This window comes from Zerene cesonia, unplaced genomic scaffold (genome assembly GCF_012273895.1).
Source record: "Zerene cesonia ecotype Mississippi unplaced genomic scaffold, Zerene_cesonia_1.1 Zces_u002, whole genome shotgun sequence".
In the NCBI taxonomy this organism is placed as follows: domain Eukaryota; kingdom Metazoa; phylum Arthropoda; class Insecta; order Lepidoptera; family Pieridae; genus Zerene; species Zerene cesonia.
In genome coordinates, this window is record NW_024045132.1 from 2,867,374 (window position 1) to 2,888,805 (window position 21,432).

General features: G+C 32.2%; 1 protein-coding gene across 2 annotated transcripts in view; it reads right to left on the reverse strand.

The window, feature by feature from the left end:
- LOC119838405 (terminal nucleotidyltransferase 5C) overlaps positions 1–21,432 on the reverse strand; it is a 151,906-nt gene that overhangs the window by 20,660 nt on the left and 109,814 nt on the right. Inside the window, exon 1 of one of the 2 annotated variants that reach the window (XM_038364342.1) lies at positions 1,130–1,238. The exons of the other annotated variant lie outside the window; for it this stretch is intronic. Within the exon in view, the coding sequence (XP_038220270.1) occupies positions 1,130–1,201 (72 nt within the window). The 5' untranslated portion in view covers positions 1,202–1,238. Of the gene's footprint in view, positions 1–1,129; positions 1,239–21,432 lie in introns of those variants that run through there. 2 annotated transcript variants of the gene reach the window in all.

Sequence of the window (21,432 nt, forward strand, 5' to 3'; positions counted from 1 at the left end):
ATCGAATTTACATGCATCCATCTTATCAGTGGACAGAGGAGATATCCAAAGAAAAGTTAAGATAAAATTGAATAATATAGATACGTCAATCAAAGAGGATCTACTGATCTATACTCCAGAAAATAAAGTTTCGTTCTCTATTGGAGAATCGAAATATTACAATGTATATTTAAAAAACAGATACAAGTCATGCAGCAATATTGTATTTCAAACGTATTCACGAATCGCAGCAGCTGATATACACGTGTAAAAATCATAGTTCACAGTTGAACGTAGACAAATAGCTGGCGAACATTTTCCTGTCCATGAAAAGCACTATCTGCCGCGGTCGATTAGCAACTAGGTTGCATTCCACCAAAGGTTGTGCGTGTTCTCACGTACCACCTTCGGGTGTTCAGCAATCGTGTCAAACCGCTGATAAGGACACCGTTTCCGTCCACTTTTCATTTCAACTTGGACGTGAAATCGTCCCGATAATAGCGAGCATTCATTACAATGGTACACTCGTATTTGTCACAAAATTCTTGTCTATGTCGTAATCAACCAGAAAGAAGTTAAACTTTCATTTAATACGAAAACTCAAGAAGCGTGACAAATTGCGTCGAATAGCCAACATATTGCATTGTTAATTAAAAGGAAATGTTTATAATACGTGTTCTACGTGCGCCACATCAAATTTATAAAATGATCATGAAACGGTCGAAAGGCAAATATTTTTACGACTTTGATAAATACCGTGGCGAATGTAGCGGCCGAGTAAACAAAGCTGATAATTATTATTTTAAATGCCCAAGCGCTACTAGTGCAAGTGACATTTATTTGAACTCGAAAATTTATTTTATATCGACACACATAATGTATACGATTAAGTGTTACAATATTTAAATAGAATTTTATCCGTTTATCAAAGTGTGACCGAGAAGTTAAAATATCACTTTGCCAATAGGAATCTTTTCTTGGCATTGCGTCGCGCTCGAGTAGTATTTCGCAGCGTAAAAGCGCATTTTCAAATTACTCGCGATCCCGTGACCAGTCATACGGCCCACGCACGCTAAATACGAACTTTTTCTATATTATCGTGCCCGATTTGGATATATGCCATTCCTGACATCACATGATTCGAACTTACCTTCATGTCGTCAAGCATATCGCACGCTGAGATGAGCGATGCGGTGTCCGGAGTCACTTTGATTACGCCCATCGTGGTAGCACAATACGGGAGTTCAACACGGATGACCGTTTACGTGTAACGTCCCCAAAGTTAGCTAGCTAGTTATTTGTAAGCGAGTAACGCGTGGTTGGTTTTGGGACACGGTGCGCGAGACGTACTCACGCAGTGACCGAGCCGCGCGGACTGTGGGACTGAACGCGGAGTGCCGGCTTCGCGACTCGAGTGAAAGGGTCGCGACGTCACGGCCACGATAACGCTCAACTTGTTGCTACACCTTCCCTCTCTTTCACATTCACTGCTGCATGTGTAGTTTCATCTCGCTTGTTTTGTTTAATTTGATTTTACATACTGGAGTACGCATTATGGTTTCACAAAGTAATTCAATATCAATTTTGAATTTGAATACTAATAAAAAATCGGTGCCCTTAAATTATGCATCTCCTGTACTATTTTGCTACAGCCTGCCGTAGCGTGTGACGTAGGACGCTACGGTTGTAGCTATGACGTCACGACACAGTTGCTACGCAACGAGATATACTACGTAAGCGATTTTACAGCGATTTCAAATTTCAATAATAATTGATTACTAGTTGTAGTTGCAAGTTACGAATTAAACTGCGTAATTGCAAAGAAATGAAATGACAAATGAGACCGAGAAGATTAATACGGTGAATAATATTTTTATTTATACTTTATAGTCGTGTATTTTTTTGATTTTTTTTTTATTTAAACGAAATACATAAAAAGGCAATTTTAGATGGTTTTATTTATTCAATTATAACACTTATTTAAGTTATATTATTACCGATATTTCATAGCATACAACATTTATAGCATATTATACTTTAGGAATTTGTTTTAAAACATGGATTCACATTAACCAACAAGATCGTAAATGAAATTGAATACTGTAATTCGTAAATGTCAATATCGACAAAAATTAATTTAATTTAAAATTAAATGTAATAAGAAGCTATGTAATATATATAATATACTCTTAAAAAAACTCAAACTACATAAAACATATAATAGGGTAAAATTATCAGGTTAACACATATAATCTTATATAATATATAAGTCTTGACGTGTGTGAGAAATTTCATTAAATGTAACTTTAGTCAGAATTCACTTTGCTTTAAATAATGACATTTCAATTGTTTATTTTTTATTTTTTCTAACATATAATTCAAATACAACCGTAATTGCGTAAGATTATTAATTCGTTTATTTATTTATTTAGGATAATTTACAAACATATACTTAAACATTATTCATCGTAAATTCATAAATAGATATGCCGAGTGTAGCTTTATTTACTAGTCTGCACGGCTTGATTTTGGACAATAATGAATGAATGTATATAAATATTAAAATATAACATTTACGATAAATAAAGATTCAAATTCATCAAAAACAGTATTGACATGTACATTAAATAACAAAATGGCGTGAATTCGATCCTATTATTAGATGGATCATAAAGTTCCGTAAAGATTCGATCCTATTCTTAGATGGATCGTATCGTTTATCGAATCCAGTAGCTGATGCCTGATGTTATTAAATTGATCACAAAAATATTTTGAAAAACATTTTTAAATTCAAACTAGATATTGTAGTAAACAAGCAAAAAACTTGAAAATGATGTACAAATATGTTAATTAAAACGGTGAATATTAAACGTATCGTTGTTTTGCACTCCACGGGTCGAAAGTGAATTTGTTTTTGTGTAACATCAACGTTTAACAAATACTACCTATTTAGATAATAAACTAGCAAACCCGGCGAACTCCGTTTCGCCACCAGGTGGTTGTATGTGAAAAATGACTTTCCCGCTTTTCTGCAGAATTTTTTCCTGAATTTTCTTTGCCATAAATCTCACGGCGCCCGAGACCTTTCCAACGAATGCAAAACCGTGGAAATCGGTTCGTGCGTTCTGGAGTTATAGCGTCAGGAAGGAAAACCCGACTTATTTTTATATAGTAGAAGATGAAATAGAACAATATTTATCGTTTATATTGTTTATTTTAGATCAAGCTATTCCCAATCCTATCGTTCTAAGAATAGATTGCAAATTGCAATAGCAAAGTACAATACGCATGATTCCTTTGCCATTAAAATGAACATTAGTCATTTCTTTCTTTAATATAACTTTAAAAGTAATTAACTAAACGAAGAAGACAAACAAAAACTTTTGACAAAAACCTTTGAAAATACGAAACATTTATCATACAGTTTATTTTTTTGAGTAGGGAAATATGGCATATATACTCACGGCCCTCGGGGAAGGACCCGTGGGCTATGTCGGTTTACCATTTGCTTTAGCGAGTGGGCCACGAGAGCCTGGTAATTATTCGTCCGCGACCAATGGTTCAGTACCCTGGGCTGAGGCGCTTTACAAAAACCTTACATAGCAGCGATTTTTAGTGCTCTGCTTATGGAGGATGAAAAGATATCCAGCCATTTGTCGCTCACCTCGGCTCCGCCTAGATATTCGCATCGCTATTTGTATCGCAATTCGTATCGCTATTCGTATCGCAATTCGTATCGCTATTCGTATCGCTATCCGCACGAATGTCTTAATGTGATTTTAGTGTAATCCAACGACAAATGCAATGAAATATACCGCTATTGTCATATCTAGATCCTATCCAATATTTTTATATGACCTTCACTATCAAATAGGTACTAAATGTACAAAATTTTTATACTTAGGTACATGGCGATACTTTGACATAAAGAGATATGTGTTAACTACGTTAGTCATTATTTCATACCACAAAAACTGCATATTTTTATTTTCTTTGAGAATTTTAGTAAACATTAAAATTAGCATGACTCAACTATAAATTGAATTTTTCCTCAAAGACAAATGAATCGCTATAAAAATGTCATATTCTGACGTAGGCAATTATTAATTCTTGCAATATTGTTATGATAAACATAACCAAACGATATTTCACAATTTATAATTAAACGTTAAAACCGACATTGTTTCAAAAAAAACAATACGGCGATAACAAAAATAATTACACTAAATATTTGAATAAATATTTTAAATAAGTGTCTTATAATAAACATCAAAAATCTTCAATAAAAAAGCACAACATTTCGAAAACGTTTTTAATAATTATTTGTGACATTACCATTTATGTAAATCCGTAACGCGTAAATGCTAAATGTTGCCAGCGTTTAAAGCTGTCTCGTCAAATTGCCCGCATCAATCATCTTACAAGATAACATGTTTACACCATATTCCCACTTGTTGGCATATACCAATTATTTTACACATTAATTTACCGAAACGTGCTAGAATGTCTGGCAACACTGTCTTTATTTATGGCCATAATTTTTATCAATCAAAATGTGTATTATAATGTTTTTTATATACGCATACTCTAAAACTTTTTAATCCTAGGTGTTCGTCAACCATGCTTAAAAAGTTTTTGTGTTATACTAGACTATTTAGGCTTTAGACTATTTCATTTGGTGTTATTATAGATTATCATAGGCCATTTTTCACTATCTATAAACCAATTGACGGAAAACCGTGTTAAACTAGTACACAATATGTTCTTATTATAGTGAAGTAAAATCAGACCTAAACCGAGTTAATAAGACCTGTAGTTGCAAATAGCGGTGGAGGGTAAAAAAGGCTAATAAACATTGAACAGAGGAAAAATTCCGATAGGCCTTGGAACAAAGCAATGAAAACGAAAGTTATTGTGCATTAAAAAGTGGGACGCAGTCAAGGTGACGGCTGTTAATGCTTGATGAACCGACGAGCCTTTATTTTATAGACAGGATAGTATGAGTTTTTATAGAGCAAGTGATGGATGATGAATGACTCTGACAGTCAATGCAGATTCGATTCTGATGGTATTGTGATTATATTTATGTACACGAGTATACAAGCTTTTGCTGCAGCTTCGTACGCGTTAAATTCGGAGTAGTTAAATAGATGTTACTATACACATAAACCTTTCTCTTGAATCATTCTATGTATTAAATATAGATCCGTTTTGTACTTTTAAATATCTAAGCATACCTACAGACGAACGCGTGAAGCGACTTTGTATGTAATTGAATGTAGTGATAAATAATGTGTGTCAATGCATTTTTGTTTTAGTAGTAGAAGCTTTACTCGTATAACTTACTAGCTGCGCCCCGCGGTTTCACCCGCGTATGTCCGTATCCCGTAGGAATATCGATATAAAAAGTTGCCTATGTGTTATTCCAGTTGTCCAGCTATCTATGTACCAAATTTCATTGCAATCAGTAGCTTTTGCGTGATAGAGTAACAAACATCCATCCTCAAAAAAATCGCATTTATAATATTAGTAGGATTAATTATTTATGGTCGTTTAAAAATACTAGTTTACTATTATAATTAATAATTGATAGATAATTATGTATAATGTTTATCAATTCCTGAGTTTAGAAACGATAGTGTTGTGTAAATAGTTTTATTATGAATGAAAAATACTTAATTTAATTTTCCTGTCATCACAATAATGTTTTAAATTTATTAAAACGTAAAGATAATCTATAATAAAATTATTAACAATGGGCTCACCTTACTTTAGCTATCCGTCAAGGTGATTTACTTACCCTCCTTTTCTATTATATAAAATCTTATAAGTAGATATCGTGCTGAGTTCATACGCATTAAATTTATTTATTTATGAATGAGTTATTAAAGGGCCGAATTATTTTGGCTTCAAAACAATCAATAACCTTCAGTCCCGGTTCAACTTGAAACAAGCAGCTAGTATGTTACTCAAGATAGAGTTAATCGACTCATTGATTAAGAATAATAATTTACTTACTATACGTCATTTATAACACGGAACAGAACGTTTGTTTGTACTTTCAAACTTTCGTTTCTATTTATAGTATTATATTATTACAATTAATGCAAGTGCGGTATAAAATTATTATAAAATATATAGTAAATAAACGTCAAAATACAATATGGTTGACATATCGGTTTTGGCCTGTTAGCCCTCACCTATATTTTAAATATCGATACATTTTTCGATACTGGTTGAATAAAAAAAAAATAAGAATGTTTAAAAATGGAATTCTTGCGACTCGTTCTCGTCTTAAAACAGCATTAATTGTTACTTTTTCGACACCTAGACAATAGGCTCATGACCTAAATCTAACGGTATAGAAAGATATGTAAATGTTTGTACCCGGCTTTATCTAATAATAGTCGGTACTCAGACATAATTAAAGTCGCAAGGTTGTCGCAAAATGACAGTCACGGATCTACGGCGCCCTTGAGGGCCGGCCCTCTATAGTACACGGATACGAAAACAATTTATATCTCAATGTGTGAGTCTTGTAATATTTAATACATTTAATCGAAGTTTAAGTCTTACATAGTATATGGTTCTTGCTTTTTGATAAAAATCAATCAAAAATGCTGCTGTTGGATCATTTTGTGGCCTAAAAATGGTTGTAGCACGATATCTGTTGGTGGATAATTAAACACAAATAGCTATAGATAATAAATAAACACCGTATACAAAAAATTGGCATCGATATTACTATATTATATAATATAGACATATTTGCTACCGCATTGCTCGAAATATGTGCCAACTTCTGAACCCATATAACTACACTAAAATGGCTATAATCTCATGTCTATCCATGGAACGTAAATAATCAGAGTTTCTCTTTCATCAACTTCTTTCTCTCCTTATCTACGAATTCTTATTCAAGGCCCATAGGGCTATTATAGTTATTATATATCTTGAACGTTTACAATGTTATTGTTACACTGTGTTTAATTTTAAGATAGCGTTGAGAAGTGAATCGAAAAATTATCTTAATTTTCCTCAAATTTGATAAAGCTTAATTAAAATTCTTTAAACTCGTTGTTTGTTGTTTCGTTATACTATCATATTTATACCAATGACTATCAAAAACATCTATACTGCAAGAAATAAATCATATAATATAGATTTAACGAGTTCATATAGCTATTCCTCTTACTGAAATTACAAGTACAGGAGATTTTTTTTAATGTCACAGTCGGCAATGGAGCTCGCGGGTCGCCTGATGGTAAGCGCTACCACCGCCTAGGAACTTTTGGAGAGGCGTAAGGCCGATTGCAGACCTTACGCCTCTACAAATGGAATGCCGAATTCAAATTGGAAAGGGATTAGAAAATGAATAGTAAAGTTATTACATAAAAGTAGCTGTAGGTATGTAACTACAATGGCTGTTTATTAGGTAAATAAATCTCGCCCCAACAAGTAATATGGATATGGATCCATACAACTTATGCAGCCATGCAGATATAAATTGTTGGTAATCAAATATATGATAGACAGTCATATCAAACGATACCTCCGTTGCCTTCTCGTGATAAAATAAAAGAAAGCGTGATAGTAATATTCGTTGAATACTATACAGATAACATATCGTGTGACTTACGATAAATATTTCGCGGGTAAAAGGTTATATATTTATACCGTTTGCAACAATTTTTGGCCTCCAAATTCTAATTAGTCAATTAATGTAACACTCAGTACAAATACATTTTGCAGGTAATATGACTTTGACCTAGTTTAACAGCTTGTTTCATTGTAATCAATTAATTTACTAACCGGGCTTTTATGCGTAATGAATATTAAAATTAAAAGAGTGAAATATTATAACAGCTGGCATTTTTTATAATTTTCCTTGTTATACCAAGGATGAAAAAATCTAATCAGCGATATTTTTTACGATAAAATAAAATACAATGTTAACTTACTTTGATATTAATAGTTTGATACTTAAAGATTAAATTACTGTCACTCAGTGAAGTTGAAGCTTTCAATAGTGAAATAATTTTTGATATCGGTCCAGTAGCTTTTGTTTGCAAATAATACAAACATACTTACATGCAAATCTTTCCACTTTATTATCTAATATATAAAATTCTCGTGTCACAGTTTTCGTTGCCATACTCCTCCCAAACGGCTTGACCGATTCTTATGAAATTTGGTAAGCATATTGGGTAGGTCTGAGAATCGGCCAACATCTATTTTTTATCCCGATATTCCTACGGGATACGGACTTACGCGGGTGAAACCGCGGGGCGCAGCTAGTATTTTATAGATATCATTTCTCTACATTTCTTTAAGTCAATCATTACAGGTTTGCACGTGACATACATAAGAATTGTACATTATACGTGTTAAGGATTAAAAACATACAAATCATAAACCTAAACATAATACTATAAATGTAAATGAGTGTTTATTTCTTTCCCTTCTTCTTTCACGTCACAATGGGATTTTTTATGGTATGATTTTTGTGTTTGGAGACATTTAGGAGCCTAGATCTACATCTGATTCCAGAGGGAAGATCCATCACTGTGTATAGTTGAATCCCTCTCTCTGTCTGTAAATTCCCTTTTACTACGCATTGACGCCGCAGGCAGAATTGTATTCCCATAAATAGACAATATATTTTTTAAACTACATAATATATATTCAAACAACTAATAAAAAATCTAAGTTTAATAGTACAATCTTAATCACTAGACCTTAAAAGGCACTTCATTATGTATTAATATTATAAATTACTTGCGTATGTAAATTATCACAATTGGGTAACAGGATTCAATCTGGTCGTACAACCTTAACCGTATCTATGCCGGTGACCGGAACTGAACGGTAATGGTATGTAGGTATTACAGAACCTTCTGAGAAAGATTTAATCAAATTTTGGAACTAGTGTTGTAATAAACACAATAATAGTCTTACACAGAAACTCAGTATCTATTTTATTGTCTTCGTTTTGATTGTTAAAGATTTAAAGTGAGAATTTGGGAAAAATAATTTTTTTTTTGTTGGTTTGTAACAAATGTTTAATGAATGAAAGTTTTCTTATTTAGAACTAGTCAAAAACAAAATTTCAATAACATAAATGGTATAATTATAGCTTTTTTAAAGAAGTACAATTGAGTATTACATAAACGCGAACCCAGAACTTAAGAATAGCTAAAAGTTTCCTAAATCCGTTTAAAAAGAAACGATTGTGAAAAGTGAAAATCATATCGTAATAAATCACAATTGGTAGTTCAACGCTGCAAAGGAATTCTGTTATTGTTGAAGTCGGCCTTGCTTTGTTTTACTGGGAAATGCGCGTATTACTGCGTCGCGTACTATCGTTCGTAGTAATTAGCTATTTATATACCTATTTCTTACTACGTTCTTCTTTTATTGTGTAGCATGAATCAACCGCGGGGAAGTTCCATGGAGACCATATGTGTGGGTGGAGATCAATTTATCTATGTTCATCTCTATATAAATAAAATTCTCGGGTGAATGCAATTTACTTACTTACTTTTTATTTAATCAGGCTTGACGGAGTGTTTTGAAATATTGTGTGCATAGATCTGAGAATCGGTTAACAGTTCTATTTTCCTAAATCATTAATGATTTTGGGATATGAAGGCGGAACAGCGTTTGCCGGATCATAATATAGACAAATATTAATTACATATAAGTAATATGTGTGTAAAATAGGTATACATATTTATTTAAGTTGAGGAGTAATGAAACATGCTAAGAGAATATTTCATATATTTTAGATCTTTTAACATCCATAAATTTTATTCAATATACATTATGGCCAAGGACTTCTTATCAAAAATTCATCTTAGAGGCCTTTGTTATGTACATAATTCCATAGCTGCTATATTAATATGTACCGACATTAATAATTTAACTAATCCTATCCTATCCTACTAATCCTACTAATATTATAAATACGAAAGTTTGTTACTCTTTCACGCAAAAAATACTGAACCGATAGCAATGAAATTTGGTACGTAGACAGTTGGACAACTGGAATAACAGAGGTAATATTTATCCCGATATTCGTGATACGGACTTACGCGGGTGAAACCGCGGGGAGCAGGTAATCATGTATTTATCCAACGGTTCAATAATACTAAAAAACGTTCCAGCAATATTTGAGATTTAGCGTTCACTAAAACAAACTTCAGCTTTATATTATTAGCTTTAAAAATATGGATTAAATCGACATCCACCTGTCAATGTAATGCACCTAACACGAACTTTCCAAATCCACATTTTTTTATTCTAAACTATCATAATTTACAGGTAATTATTAGAAAATGTATTTATCAAAAAGACAAGTCTCACGAATACCAGTTCGCCGTGTCCATGACTCTGAAATGTTTTGATAAGGTGACAGCTGATAGCGGTTGATAAGCACAGCATTATAAACAACAATATTTTCAAGGTCTTGGGAATTTTTTATCGACTTTCCATTTAAATGCAATTACTTAGGCTTTAATTGAATCAAGTACAGGAAATGAGCGAGAATAATTTTATAATAGTAATAAATGTCGATAGTGCAGGTAGCTGAGTAAGTGTCTATTAATGTTTAACTATTCAAACGTGATATATTTTTAATTTTATTTAATAAAAACTTGAAGAAGTCAACTGTCTTATACAAATAATATTTTGGTGGCACAGAGAGCACTTCATTTGTTGATTGAATTCTACTAATTTCTTTCACACTTCATAATTATGATGATGAGACACTATTCTATTCTAATAACTAGATAACCTTCTCCTACACTATTCCATTCTAATTACTATTCGATTTTATATATAGTTACTAGTAAAGTGAATCATCTCCTGTGGTAATCTTTATCTGTGTGTATGTATTATCGCTAATCATGCATTTGAGTTTTGGTAAATTAAATTATTTTCTCAAAATCATATTTCAATACTTCATATCATTTGCTACCCTTTTTTAAATAAAATGTTTACATTTTTATCAAGAGTAATAAAAATATATAAAAATATAAGGAACTGTTAATATCTGCTATCAGAGACGCGACGACGACGCGTATTTTATTAAAAACAAGAGCTCTTTACAAAACCACATTTTGCTCTTAAAATGTCAATATCGACCCGGGGTGATGTCAATACCAGAGATTTTGTTTGCGTTAAAATGCTCCTCGTGTTTTATAATTATATAAAAATAGGCGTCGTTTTTATTGCAATAGTACTGGTACAAGGTAATTAAGTGTTAAACTGCTTTTGTTAATGCTCTGTTATTTTTATTGTATATTTATAATTACTATTGTGTTGTCATCTGGGTACTTTTCAAAAGTCTGTTTATTACAGCACCATCATTGCCTATTTGATACATAACTGTATGAAATTTATAAGCAGATGAACGTATGTGGAGGTGGGCATTTACGGTCAATCCATGGCACCAAATAGCGCTGGCTAAGTCCATTATTTGTTGCTGAATCGCAGTCGCAAAAATTTGTATTTCCGCTCCATTTCGCCTAAATAATTTGTCGTTGCACCAAATAGATTCACCGCAAATGCACGTATAAAAGTCTATGAAATATAATAAAAAATAATATGAAATATAATAAATAAATCTCAATAAAAAATCAATCAAGTCAATCGGACAAGGAACAAGAGCATAAAATGAAATTTATTGAAAAAACAATAGCTTATGGTAACGCGTAAAACGTTCTCAATTTTACGTCAATCGGTTGATTAAAGTAATGACATCATGATGTATGGTACATACATTCAATAACTCGTAAAAAGAACAAGGCTCAGAGCAGCAGTAATTAAAAAAAAAACCATTATGAATTACGTCTCTATGGCTAGTAGTATTTAGGATTTACTGGCTCATTTCTTAACTTTTCTCTTTTTAAATTTAGTCTACTTTTACAGTAAAATAAAAAAAAATCTTGTACCTATTAAGGACATTTCAATATAAGCTTTTTAAATATGTGTGTTTCCACTTATAAAGTGAACAACATAACTAAAGTTCTTTCCAATAAAATACAAGTTTCTTTCCAATGATTATTTACCTTTTAAACGTTCCATTAAACAATCATAAATGACTAGCAAAGTTAAGAAGCTTGCGATATTCTGAAATATAAGTTACACATCTAAATAACCTTGAAAAGCAGTTTTATTTTCATTCGTAAATAGTTATATCCAGTTATTCGATAGATTGACACGTCGAGATAAAATAATAGTGATATTTAATGTTTACGAAGTTTAGTGAAAGGCCATGAAGGACACGGAGGCAGGTTTTATGCAAATAACTGAAATTTAACCCGACAGATTACGGGGAATTTTGCCGATATTGAATAACAATTAAATTCAGTTTTGATACTTATCTCAAATATTCTTTTTAGCGTGTTAAATCACGAATATATTTCTATGAATTCATCTGATACATATTTATATGAAAATATAATCTTATTTTGTTTCGGCTTTTAAGTGAATATTTAATAAAACAATGTTCACAATGTATTATTTAATTTAACGAACACTATCTTCGTTCTATTAACATCAACATTCGAAGTGCTGATATGTTAATAGGGACTGTTTTATTTTTATTCAATTCAAACTTTCTGTGTTATATAATAAACACTATTATGATATAATAGTCTAAATACAATGATAAATGCATTATCAAAAATTGATTAGATATTTTATATTACTAAATCCTCATATTATGGTTTTCTTTAAACATTAATTTTGCATGAACATTATGTTATAAATAAAAATGCAAAAAAACAAGGCAATAAATCATATTTATTTTTGCATTTTATTAAATAACAAATTATCTAGATGTGAACGTGTCTAATTGTATTGCTGCTCCACCGCCTAGAAATAAGTGAGGATGACTAAATAATTACTTGATAAGTCAATTTATATGTAATTTTATAGTGTCATAGCAACGATATAAAAGAAGTCAAACTATTCACCTGCGGCTTCGCCTGCCTAGCTAAAGGAAAAGACAATCCTGTGGTTTTCATCCGTACAGTTCTCGTTGTGGGACTTCTGGGATAAAAATTATCCAATGTCGTTTTTCGGGACGCAAGTTATCTTTGTACCGAATTTCAGCCAAGTGATTTAGCAGTGAAGAGACCGACTGAGCTATTTTCGCATGATATTGGATATAGTACGGATGGTGTTAACATTGGTTGTATAGACTAGTCGCAAAACCTCAAATTTCACACGTCAATTACCAAATGTGGTAAGTGCATGAGCATAAAACAAATGATTCATTTGTTAGTGTGAATTCGTCGTTTATGTTGTACTCATTAGTTTTTTAGTTGACTATAAAAGTAATTTAATCAAATCTCATACGAAAACTGTATAGTTTTGGAACATAACATTTTATTAATGTAAAGAGATATGTTTTTCATAGTAATTCAAAACCAAAAGTGAAGTTATGTCGAAATATTTTTGTGTAATAAACTGTGACTTAATCAATTTTGACAGGATTGTGTCGGTCTGATATTATAGAGCTGAGGGCCAAATTTGTAATTGAACCAGAATGTAAACAAAACAGATCAGAAAATAAGCAAACAATGTATCGAATTTACACAATAAAGGTCATTTTTCTTGCCACAAATTGCCACGCTTTCCACAACGTCGTCACGGCAAACTCGACAAAAAGTGGAGAAATTTATTGAGTGGCAAGGTCGTTATTTCCTCGCATATTTTCAGCCTTGACAACGGATCTGAGTTACCGAAATGCGAGACGAGGCTTTCGAATAACAGGGGCAGAGGAAAACGATACTGCCGAAGCTGGTTTTGTATATTACAGGAGTATATTTTGCGAAAACGTTTCACTGATTAGGGACAAAGGCTTGTCACGGTATGTGATAGCCTGGATATCCTGAGGGTTCAAATTAAAATAATGGACCTTTATCCTAACGAACATTACATATGCGAAAGAATATTTGTTTGTATTAATGTAAACAGTTACATAATCACGACAATTAGGATGGGGCATCAATAAAACGCAGTAAAACAAAGTCGAGGCCATATCTAGTTCAGTTATAATTTTTAAGCGGATTGGGAAATTATGGAGGAAGGTTTAGCCACATTATAGATAGTAATCGTTGCTTATTGTCTTTTTAGATGTGGTCATATTTCTATAAAATATATACATCTTATTTTGAAATTAAAAGCTAGTTCTATGCTATACGTTTGCATCAATTTCACAAATATACCTAACCTATACCAAAATAAACATATTTCGATAACAATTGTTGTCTATCGCTCATTAACGATAAAGCAAGACTTTCTTAACTGTGTAATTATTATTATTTATTAGTATGACATTTTCTTAATTAATAGCACGATATATTTAGGTAAAAGAACTAGAAATGAGACTATATTTGTTTATAAAATATATACAACTTTCATATCTAAATATATATAACTCAAAGGTGACTGACTGACACAGTCATCTATCAACGCACAGTCCAAACCACTGGACGGATCGGGCTGAGATTCACTAAGAAGGATTCTGATAAAGTCTAACCCCAAGGGGATAAAATAGGAGATGAAAGTTTGTACCATAAAAATTTATTAAGACCGCGCGGGCGAAGTTGCGGGCAACAGCTAGTAAATAATATACTAGATCATTTTAAACTTTCATTACATTGTCACGCAGATTTATTTTTATCTAATAAGTTTGTTTTTTGTTTGTATAATAAAATGCTTTATATTTATCGTAAACAAAACAATAAAAATATTGTAAACATTTTTTTATACTAAAAGGTTAAATGATAAGATTATTGTGAAGTGCAATTTGTTCTTAGGATAATTATTCATATTATGAATATGCTAATTGCTTTAAATCTTTCGACATAACTTACGTACGATGGTTTCTTTAGTACCTGCAACAGAATAATATAAATTGTTAATTGGTATATGTATGAATAATCATTTCCTACCAAAAAGGTCAACGACGTTGCTGGGGAGGTTCCGCTCCAGGTACTAAAATGGGGCTCAAATGACATTACTTTCCTACGATACAAAAATTATTTCAATACATACGAAATTATCGAGTTAGAAATCCATAGACCTCCTCCTTAACTTTTCGGAACGTTCCTTAAAAAAATAGGATATAAATTAAAAACCACAAAGCTTACGATTCCGTTTACTCCTTGTCTTTATTTACAGATACAAAATGATTCCAAAGTATAAACAAACATTATTTATTGTTAGCAATCGGTATTCGCATTGGAATATAATAAATTATTTATTATTCCAGTATTTAGTTCAAGTTCTAAGAAGCGTTTCCGCTGGCAGGAAGCTTGAGTTGCATAAAATTTGTGTCAAAATCGATAACTCTTTTGTGCATTTTGATTCGTAACTACTTAAACTCGTTTGCGTTGTTTGCTTTTAACTACGTGAAACATAAAAAGAAATAAAAATGAACTTTGTACCCCGAAAATTAAATCCGTAACCATAAAGACGCCAAATTTTATAAGACACCCAAGTACTTAAATAAACGGGTAATTAATTTTCGGTAGCCAATCGATTAAGTCAAAAGCGGTGTAGGAAGGTCAGTGCGCAAATGCAATGACCTTTGACCCAGACCTCAACCTGCCATTTATGCAACCCCTACACTGCGGTTCGGCCGCCCACGTCTAAGGGGTTAGGCATATATGTACGAACGGGTGTAACGCAGGAACATGTTTTTTATTCAAAGAAGAAAACACGTACATTTTCACGCTTCAAATGCGTATATACAATTATACAATGTTTAGTGATATGTTATCGTAATGATGTATGATATCTTACATTATTTATATTATTGACAGTAGAAATTTTCGATATCCGCAGAAAAACTCATTTTATTATGTACACAACAGAACACATCACATGTCGAGCCCCAAATGAGTTGTATAGATAACATCGTTTTTATCACCTCTTATCAAAATTTCTTTCTTTTTTAATAATATTATAATAAAATGAATAATACTGCAATTTTAAGATGACCCACGCTAATCATATACGTAGATTTCTTACCAAAAGGAAGTCATATTATATACACTACTTATTAATTATTACATCACAATTGTTTTTAGTATTTAATTGTATAAAATAATACTTCCTACAAAGAAAGTCACCAACATCCTTGCCGGGAAGTGCCACTCAAGATTCTAAAATGGGTCCAAATGACACTAATTTAGTAACAAACAAAATAAGAATCACGTCAACCGGTTGAACCCTACGGAGTTATCGAATAACATTTGAGAACGTCGGTTAATAATGAATAAAACATATCTTAATAAGAGCGTTTAGTACAATCAAACCAAGGCAGTATTTCAGGTATTGAAAGCATTAATATTGATAAATAAATAAAGTAAAAGTATTTAGACATTGATATTATAAGGAATGGGTTTCAATGTAGTTCAGAGCAACAGTAATGAATTTGACTTATTCATGTTTTTTTTTTATACAGGTACAAAAATATTTGCGTTACATGTACAAGAACATATAACTCTCTATAACCAATACAATCAACCTATCTAATTTCTCCTAACGAATAACGTATATAGAAGGAAGATAGAATCTCTTAAAGCTGAAGAAAACATAAACACAATCATTCATAACAAACACATCTTACTTTATACATATATTTTACTATTTACGTAAATCATCGCGGCTCGCCCGTTTATGAAACGCCTAACCGAAACAAAACGCAAACTCGAGCGAATAAGAATTGAATGAAATCCGCTATCAATGGTTTCCTACACAATAGTGGTAAGGTTCGTTCATTACGTTACTTAGTGGGTGGTGAATTTTAGTTATAAGCAACAAATTATCCATATATATTTGAAGTATATTGATCCCAATTATAGATTAAGATTTTAATGTTATAAAATTTACAAACGATTTCATATACAAATAATACCACGACAAGATAGAAAGCAGTTTATATTCACATCTAAACTAAAAAGAACTATTATTATTTATGAAAATTTGTTTTAAAGGAATATATGAAACTTCAATTTTGTAAAAATATACTTTCAATAGCAACTCTGTAATATTCTATTTTCAGAATATCCGATATCTAATGAAAATTCTTCATTTCATTCCAACCTATACTTACAAAGACTTTGTGCAAATAAATAAATCGAATACTTATAATTTTGTGTGCATGTTGGGATGGGTGAAAAAATTGTTACTTTTTCACCCAAACTCTAATAATAGTATAATATAACAATGATATAAAAGGTGTCAGAGTATATGATGATAAAATAGGAATTGGACGTTTTTAACAAATCCGCTATTCGTAGTAAACCATCAGCTGTCTATCAAGTAAAAATTCCGTAACGTTAAGCGTTCAGAATCGAGAAAGTTGACCGAAAAGCATAAGTAGTTCGCAGCAAATATAGACGTGTCTTCTGCATACCCTAGATTTAAAACAACACCATTTCTCAACATTCAAAAGAGTTCTGGGAACTTAACGTGAGTCCTGTTACTTCAAGTGTTATTATAGACCGAATTTTCAATTTCACAGTCGATTAAAAATCCGCTATATCTAAATTGTCCGTCCGTCCGCAGACCGCCTCCTTGATACAGTGGTAAACGCGTGAGCGTAGAACCGAGAAGTCCTGGGTTCGATTCCCGGTGGGGACAATAAAATAAAAATGTCTCGGTCTGGCAGGACACAGAAGGCTGATTACCTACTTGTCCATAAAGAAAATCGATCAGTGAAACAGATGTATATCATCTGCCCCATACCCCAGTAGGGGACACGGGACTTCACTTTTATATCTAAATTGTATGAACTTGGTTTATCTATCTATCTATATATATAAAATTCTCGTGTCACAGTTTTCGTTGCCATACTCCTCCGAAACGGCTTGACCGATTCCTCTGAAATTTGGTAAGCATATTGGGTAGGTCTGAGAATCGGCCAACATCTATTTTTTATCCCGATATTCCTACGGGATACGGACTTACGCGGGTGAAACCGCGGGGCGCAGCTAGTTTTCAATAAAATCGTATCGTATGTTGAATTCTATTGAGTTTAGTGAATTGTGTCTGGCGAATGAAACATAATACATAAAACAGCAATTTTTAGTATCTCATTGCTCATCTACAACAGAAAAAATAAGACATCATTTAAAATATGTTGCCTAGATTGTAAGCGTACTTCAGGGACCGTCTGAAACGAGAGCGGGCGCCCACTACGCCATTTGCATAATTGCCACACCGTCCTTATTATTAACAAATTGTGACATGCTCCGTAGCATTTCAGCTTTAATTAAACATTCGTATACGTAATGTGTATGATTGAACAGATTTTTTCCATTCTGTGTTGTGGGCATGCGTTCCCGCGTAATTTCTTGTCTCATATAAAATTTGTTTGGCTTTTGCTAACTGACTGAAACAGGCGCAGTGATTTTTAATGCGAAGAATTATTGTTATTCAGAGCTATTCACATTGCTATATAAAACAATTCACAGTACAAACACTCTAAACACTAAGCCATTAAAAATATATAGAAAAACTGTTTCTAAAACTACGATAACAAATTAAAGGTGCGGTCAATACGGAAATTTTAATTACTCCTACAAAACTTTCGTTTTCAAAAGTTAAACTACATAGATACGCTAACCTAAATCTTTGAATGAAAGCGTAGGCGGGCGGGAAAAGATTGAACGAGATAGGTATATGGGCGGTTAAATAGAGTGAAAGAGAGCAGCATAGGGTGGTGGGTGACGCCTACGTTTGAATGGAGGGTGAATGAATGACGCAGACATTTTGCGCTTTTATGTATGTAAACAGAGCTTCTGTTATGAAGCGAACGAAAGTTTATTGTAAATTAAAACGGGATTACGTATCGTTAGGTAGATAAAGTTTAAATGAGTTCGCTTGTGTATGGTAGCCATAGATTTTTATTGCTTTAATACCATTGCATAACGTACTATGTACGAATACAAAAAACATGAAGAACTAAAAACAATATAATAAATAAATAAGTACATTCCCGATCTCTTTTTATTGTAATCTCTATTAAGATATTTTAATTACAGCATTTGCCTAGTCTCTGTTTAATATAAATAAAAAACAGACCGCGTAATTACGCCGTATGATGTACATAAATATATTTTATTATACTTCTAACAATCGCATCAATGTAAGTAAATCTACTAACATATACCCGTATATATATAACCTTTATAAACCCTGAAAAATATTTTTATAAAAAGAATGCTTACAATTCTTTACCAAATTAAATTTTTCCGATTCAAAATAAATAAATAAATATATATTAAGTATTTTTTTTAAATTCTGATAATATTTTAGAAAAACCTAATAAGGTACGAATTAAGCCCAAAGACAAATCTGATAAGTGAAGGTTTAAAACAAACTCAATATCGATACAGCAATTTACATAAACACAGAAATGTGCAATAAACGTTCAATTTAATTCTGTACATTGCGTATTCGCTTTAATAGAAATTGTTTTTACGCAAGCGTGTTAAACAAAAGCAATCCTTAATGTAACGGCATAAAATTCATGATTGTCTACGTATTTCGATCTACGCACATTCTTCCACGCACTTCTAGCGTCTGTGACGTCAGATGACGCATTTTCTGACGTCACGAGTGCGTCACGGCGGAGAAGCGAAAGCGGTTCAAGTTTTGGAAGTCTGATCGGAATGTCACTGAAATCCATCTGGTGACATGAGAAAATTACGTTTTGTGTTGGAATATTTTCGTAGGACGCAACATGGAAAACAAGGAAAATGACGGTAAAAATTTAATCGAGGTTTTAGGTTAATACAAACTTTGCTCGGTAATTTTAATATTTCCTAAAAAATAATAGCTAGATCGATTAATCGCTCCCATAAGTTCCTCCGTCCTAACTTTAATTAAAATAATATTAAAATCTATCAGTATTATTATTTTTAATTTATTACTATTATTCTAATATTCACTGTCATTTCGAACGTAATTAAAAAATGAAACACTGAAATATCTAAATTATGAATGTTAAGAGATTAAAGCACACTAAAAACAAGCTCTAAAATATCTTAAGAAAATAATTTTATATCAAAAATTCTTTTTGTATGTACCTACATTATATAATCATGATAAAAAAAATCAAGAAAAAAACCGCTGATATAAAACCTCTTCAAATCGTGATAAAAATATCGTCAATCAGAATGACGAGATTCTCGCAAGTCCTTTATAGAATTTAAATTAGTCGTCTTTATACACTTTCTACGGCCATTACATAGCAATCCTCTAGCACATCTGCGCCCAGCCGTTTGATTAACACGCCTCAAGAGTTCTTCTATTTTTAGCTACTTGAATTAAATAATGCTTTTATTTCCCTGATTTCATACATTTATGTTAACATTTGATACATTTGTGCATGTCTTCTGTTATATGACATGAAAAATTAAATGTTTGAAGATTTATTATTTATTTTTGGTTTGGTTGGTACTGCAAACAAGATGAATAAAAATGCTGTAAGAAAAACTAACTTAAATATGTATGAATGTACACTGCTTTATTATAGCAGCTTATAGCAGTAGTGGCTCAGTGGTGAGAACCTCGGACATCAAAATCGATTAGTCGGGGTTCGAGACCGGGTGTCCGTGCAGAAAATAAATAGATTTTTCAATTTATCTGCACATGTAGATAACATCACTTCTGCTTAAAACGGTGGAAGGAAAACATCGTGAGGAAAGCAGCATGTCCAAGAATAAAAAGTTCGACGACATGTGACATCTGCCAACCCGCACTTGGCCAGTATGGTAGATTATGGCCTAAACCCTCATAGGAAGTCTGTGTCCCAGCAGTGGGAACATAATTCCGTGAAAATAAAATCTTAATTACATATTACATATATATGATAATTGCAATTTGGGAATACAATGAAATAAAAATAAATATAAAACTTTAGCTTTTTACTCAAACTAACACTGGCTTATAAAATAGCCTGCATACTCATTTAAAGTTAAATTTGTATAATGATTGATTAACATGCCTTTTTGCTAAATGAGAAATTCCTGAAGCCCGCTTCATAAGAAACGGTTATGAAATCAGACAACAAAAGCTTGCAATTAGGGTTGCCGCATATAAACAATTTGTGTATGGCTAAATATTTTTTATCATAACTTAAAATAAATTATTAAAAAATAAATAATGACGAAGTAGTATTTTCAGAAATTACAATCAATCAAAAGGCAAAAAATGTTTTTCTGCATTATCTCCGCATATATTAGAGGACCTTGTAATTTTTAGGGGTGGTAATGGCAACCCTATTTTGTACGTACACTTTTGCGTAGGTGGACAGCTTTGACAATGAATTTGCCCGTCACCGCTATTAACATTGGTAATGATTTCAACAAAATTTGAGGTTTGCATTGACGTAATTATTGTGGTGTGTGTATGTTGTAGGTCAAT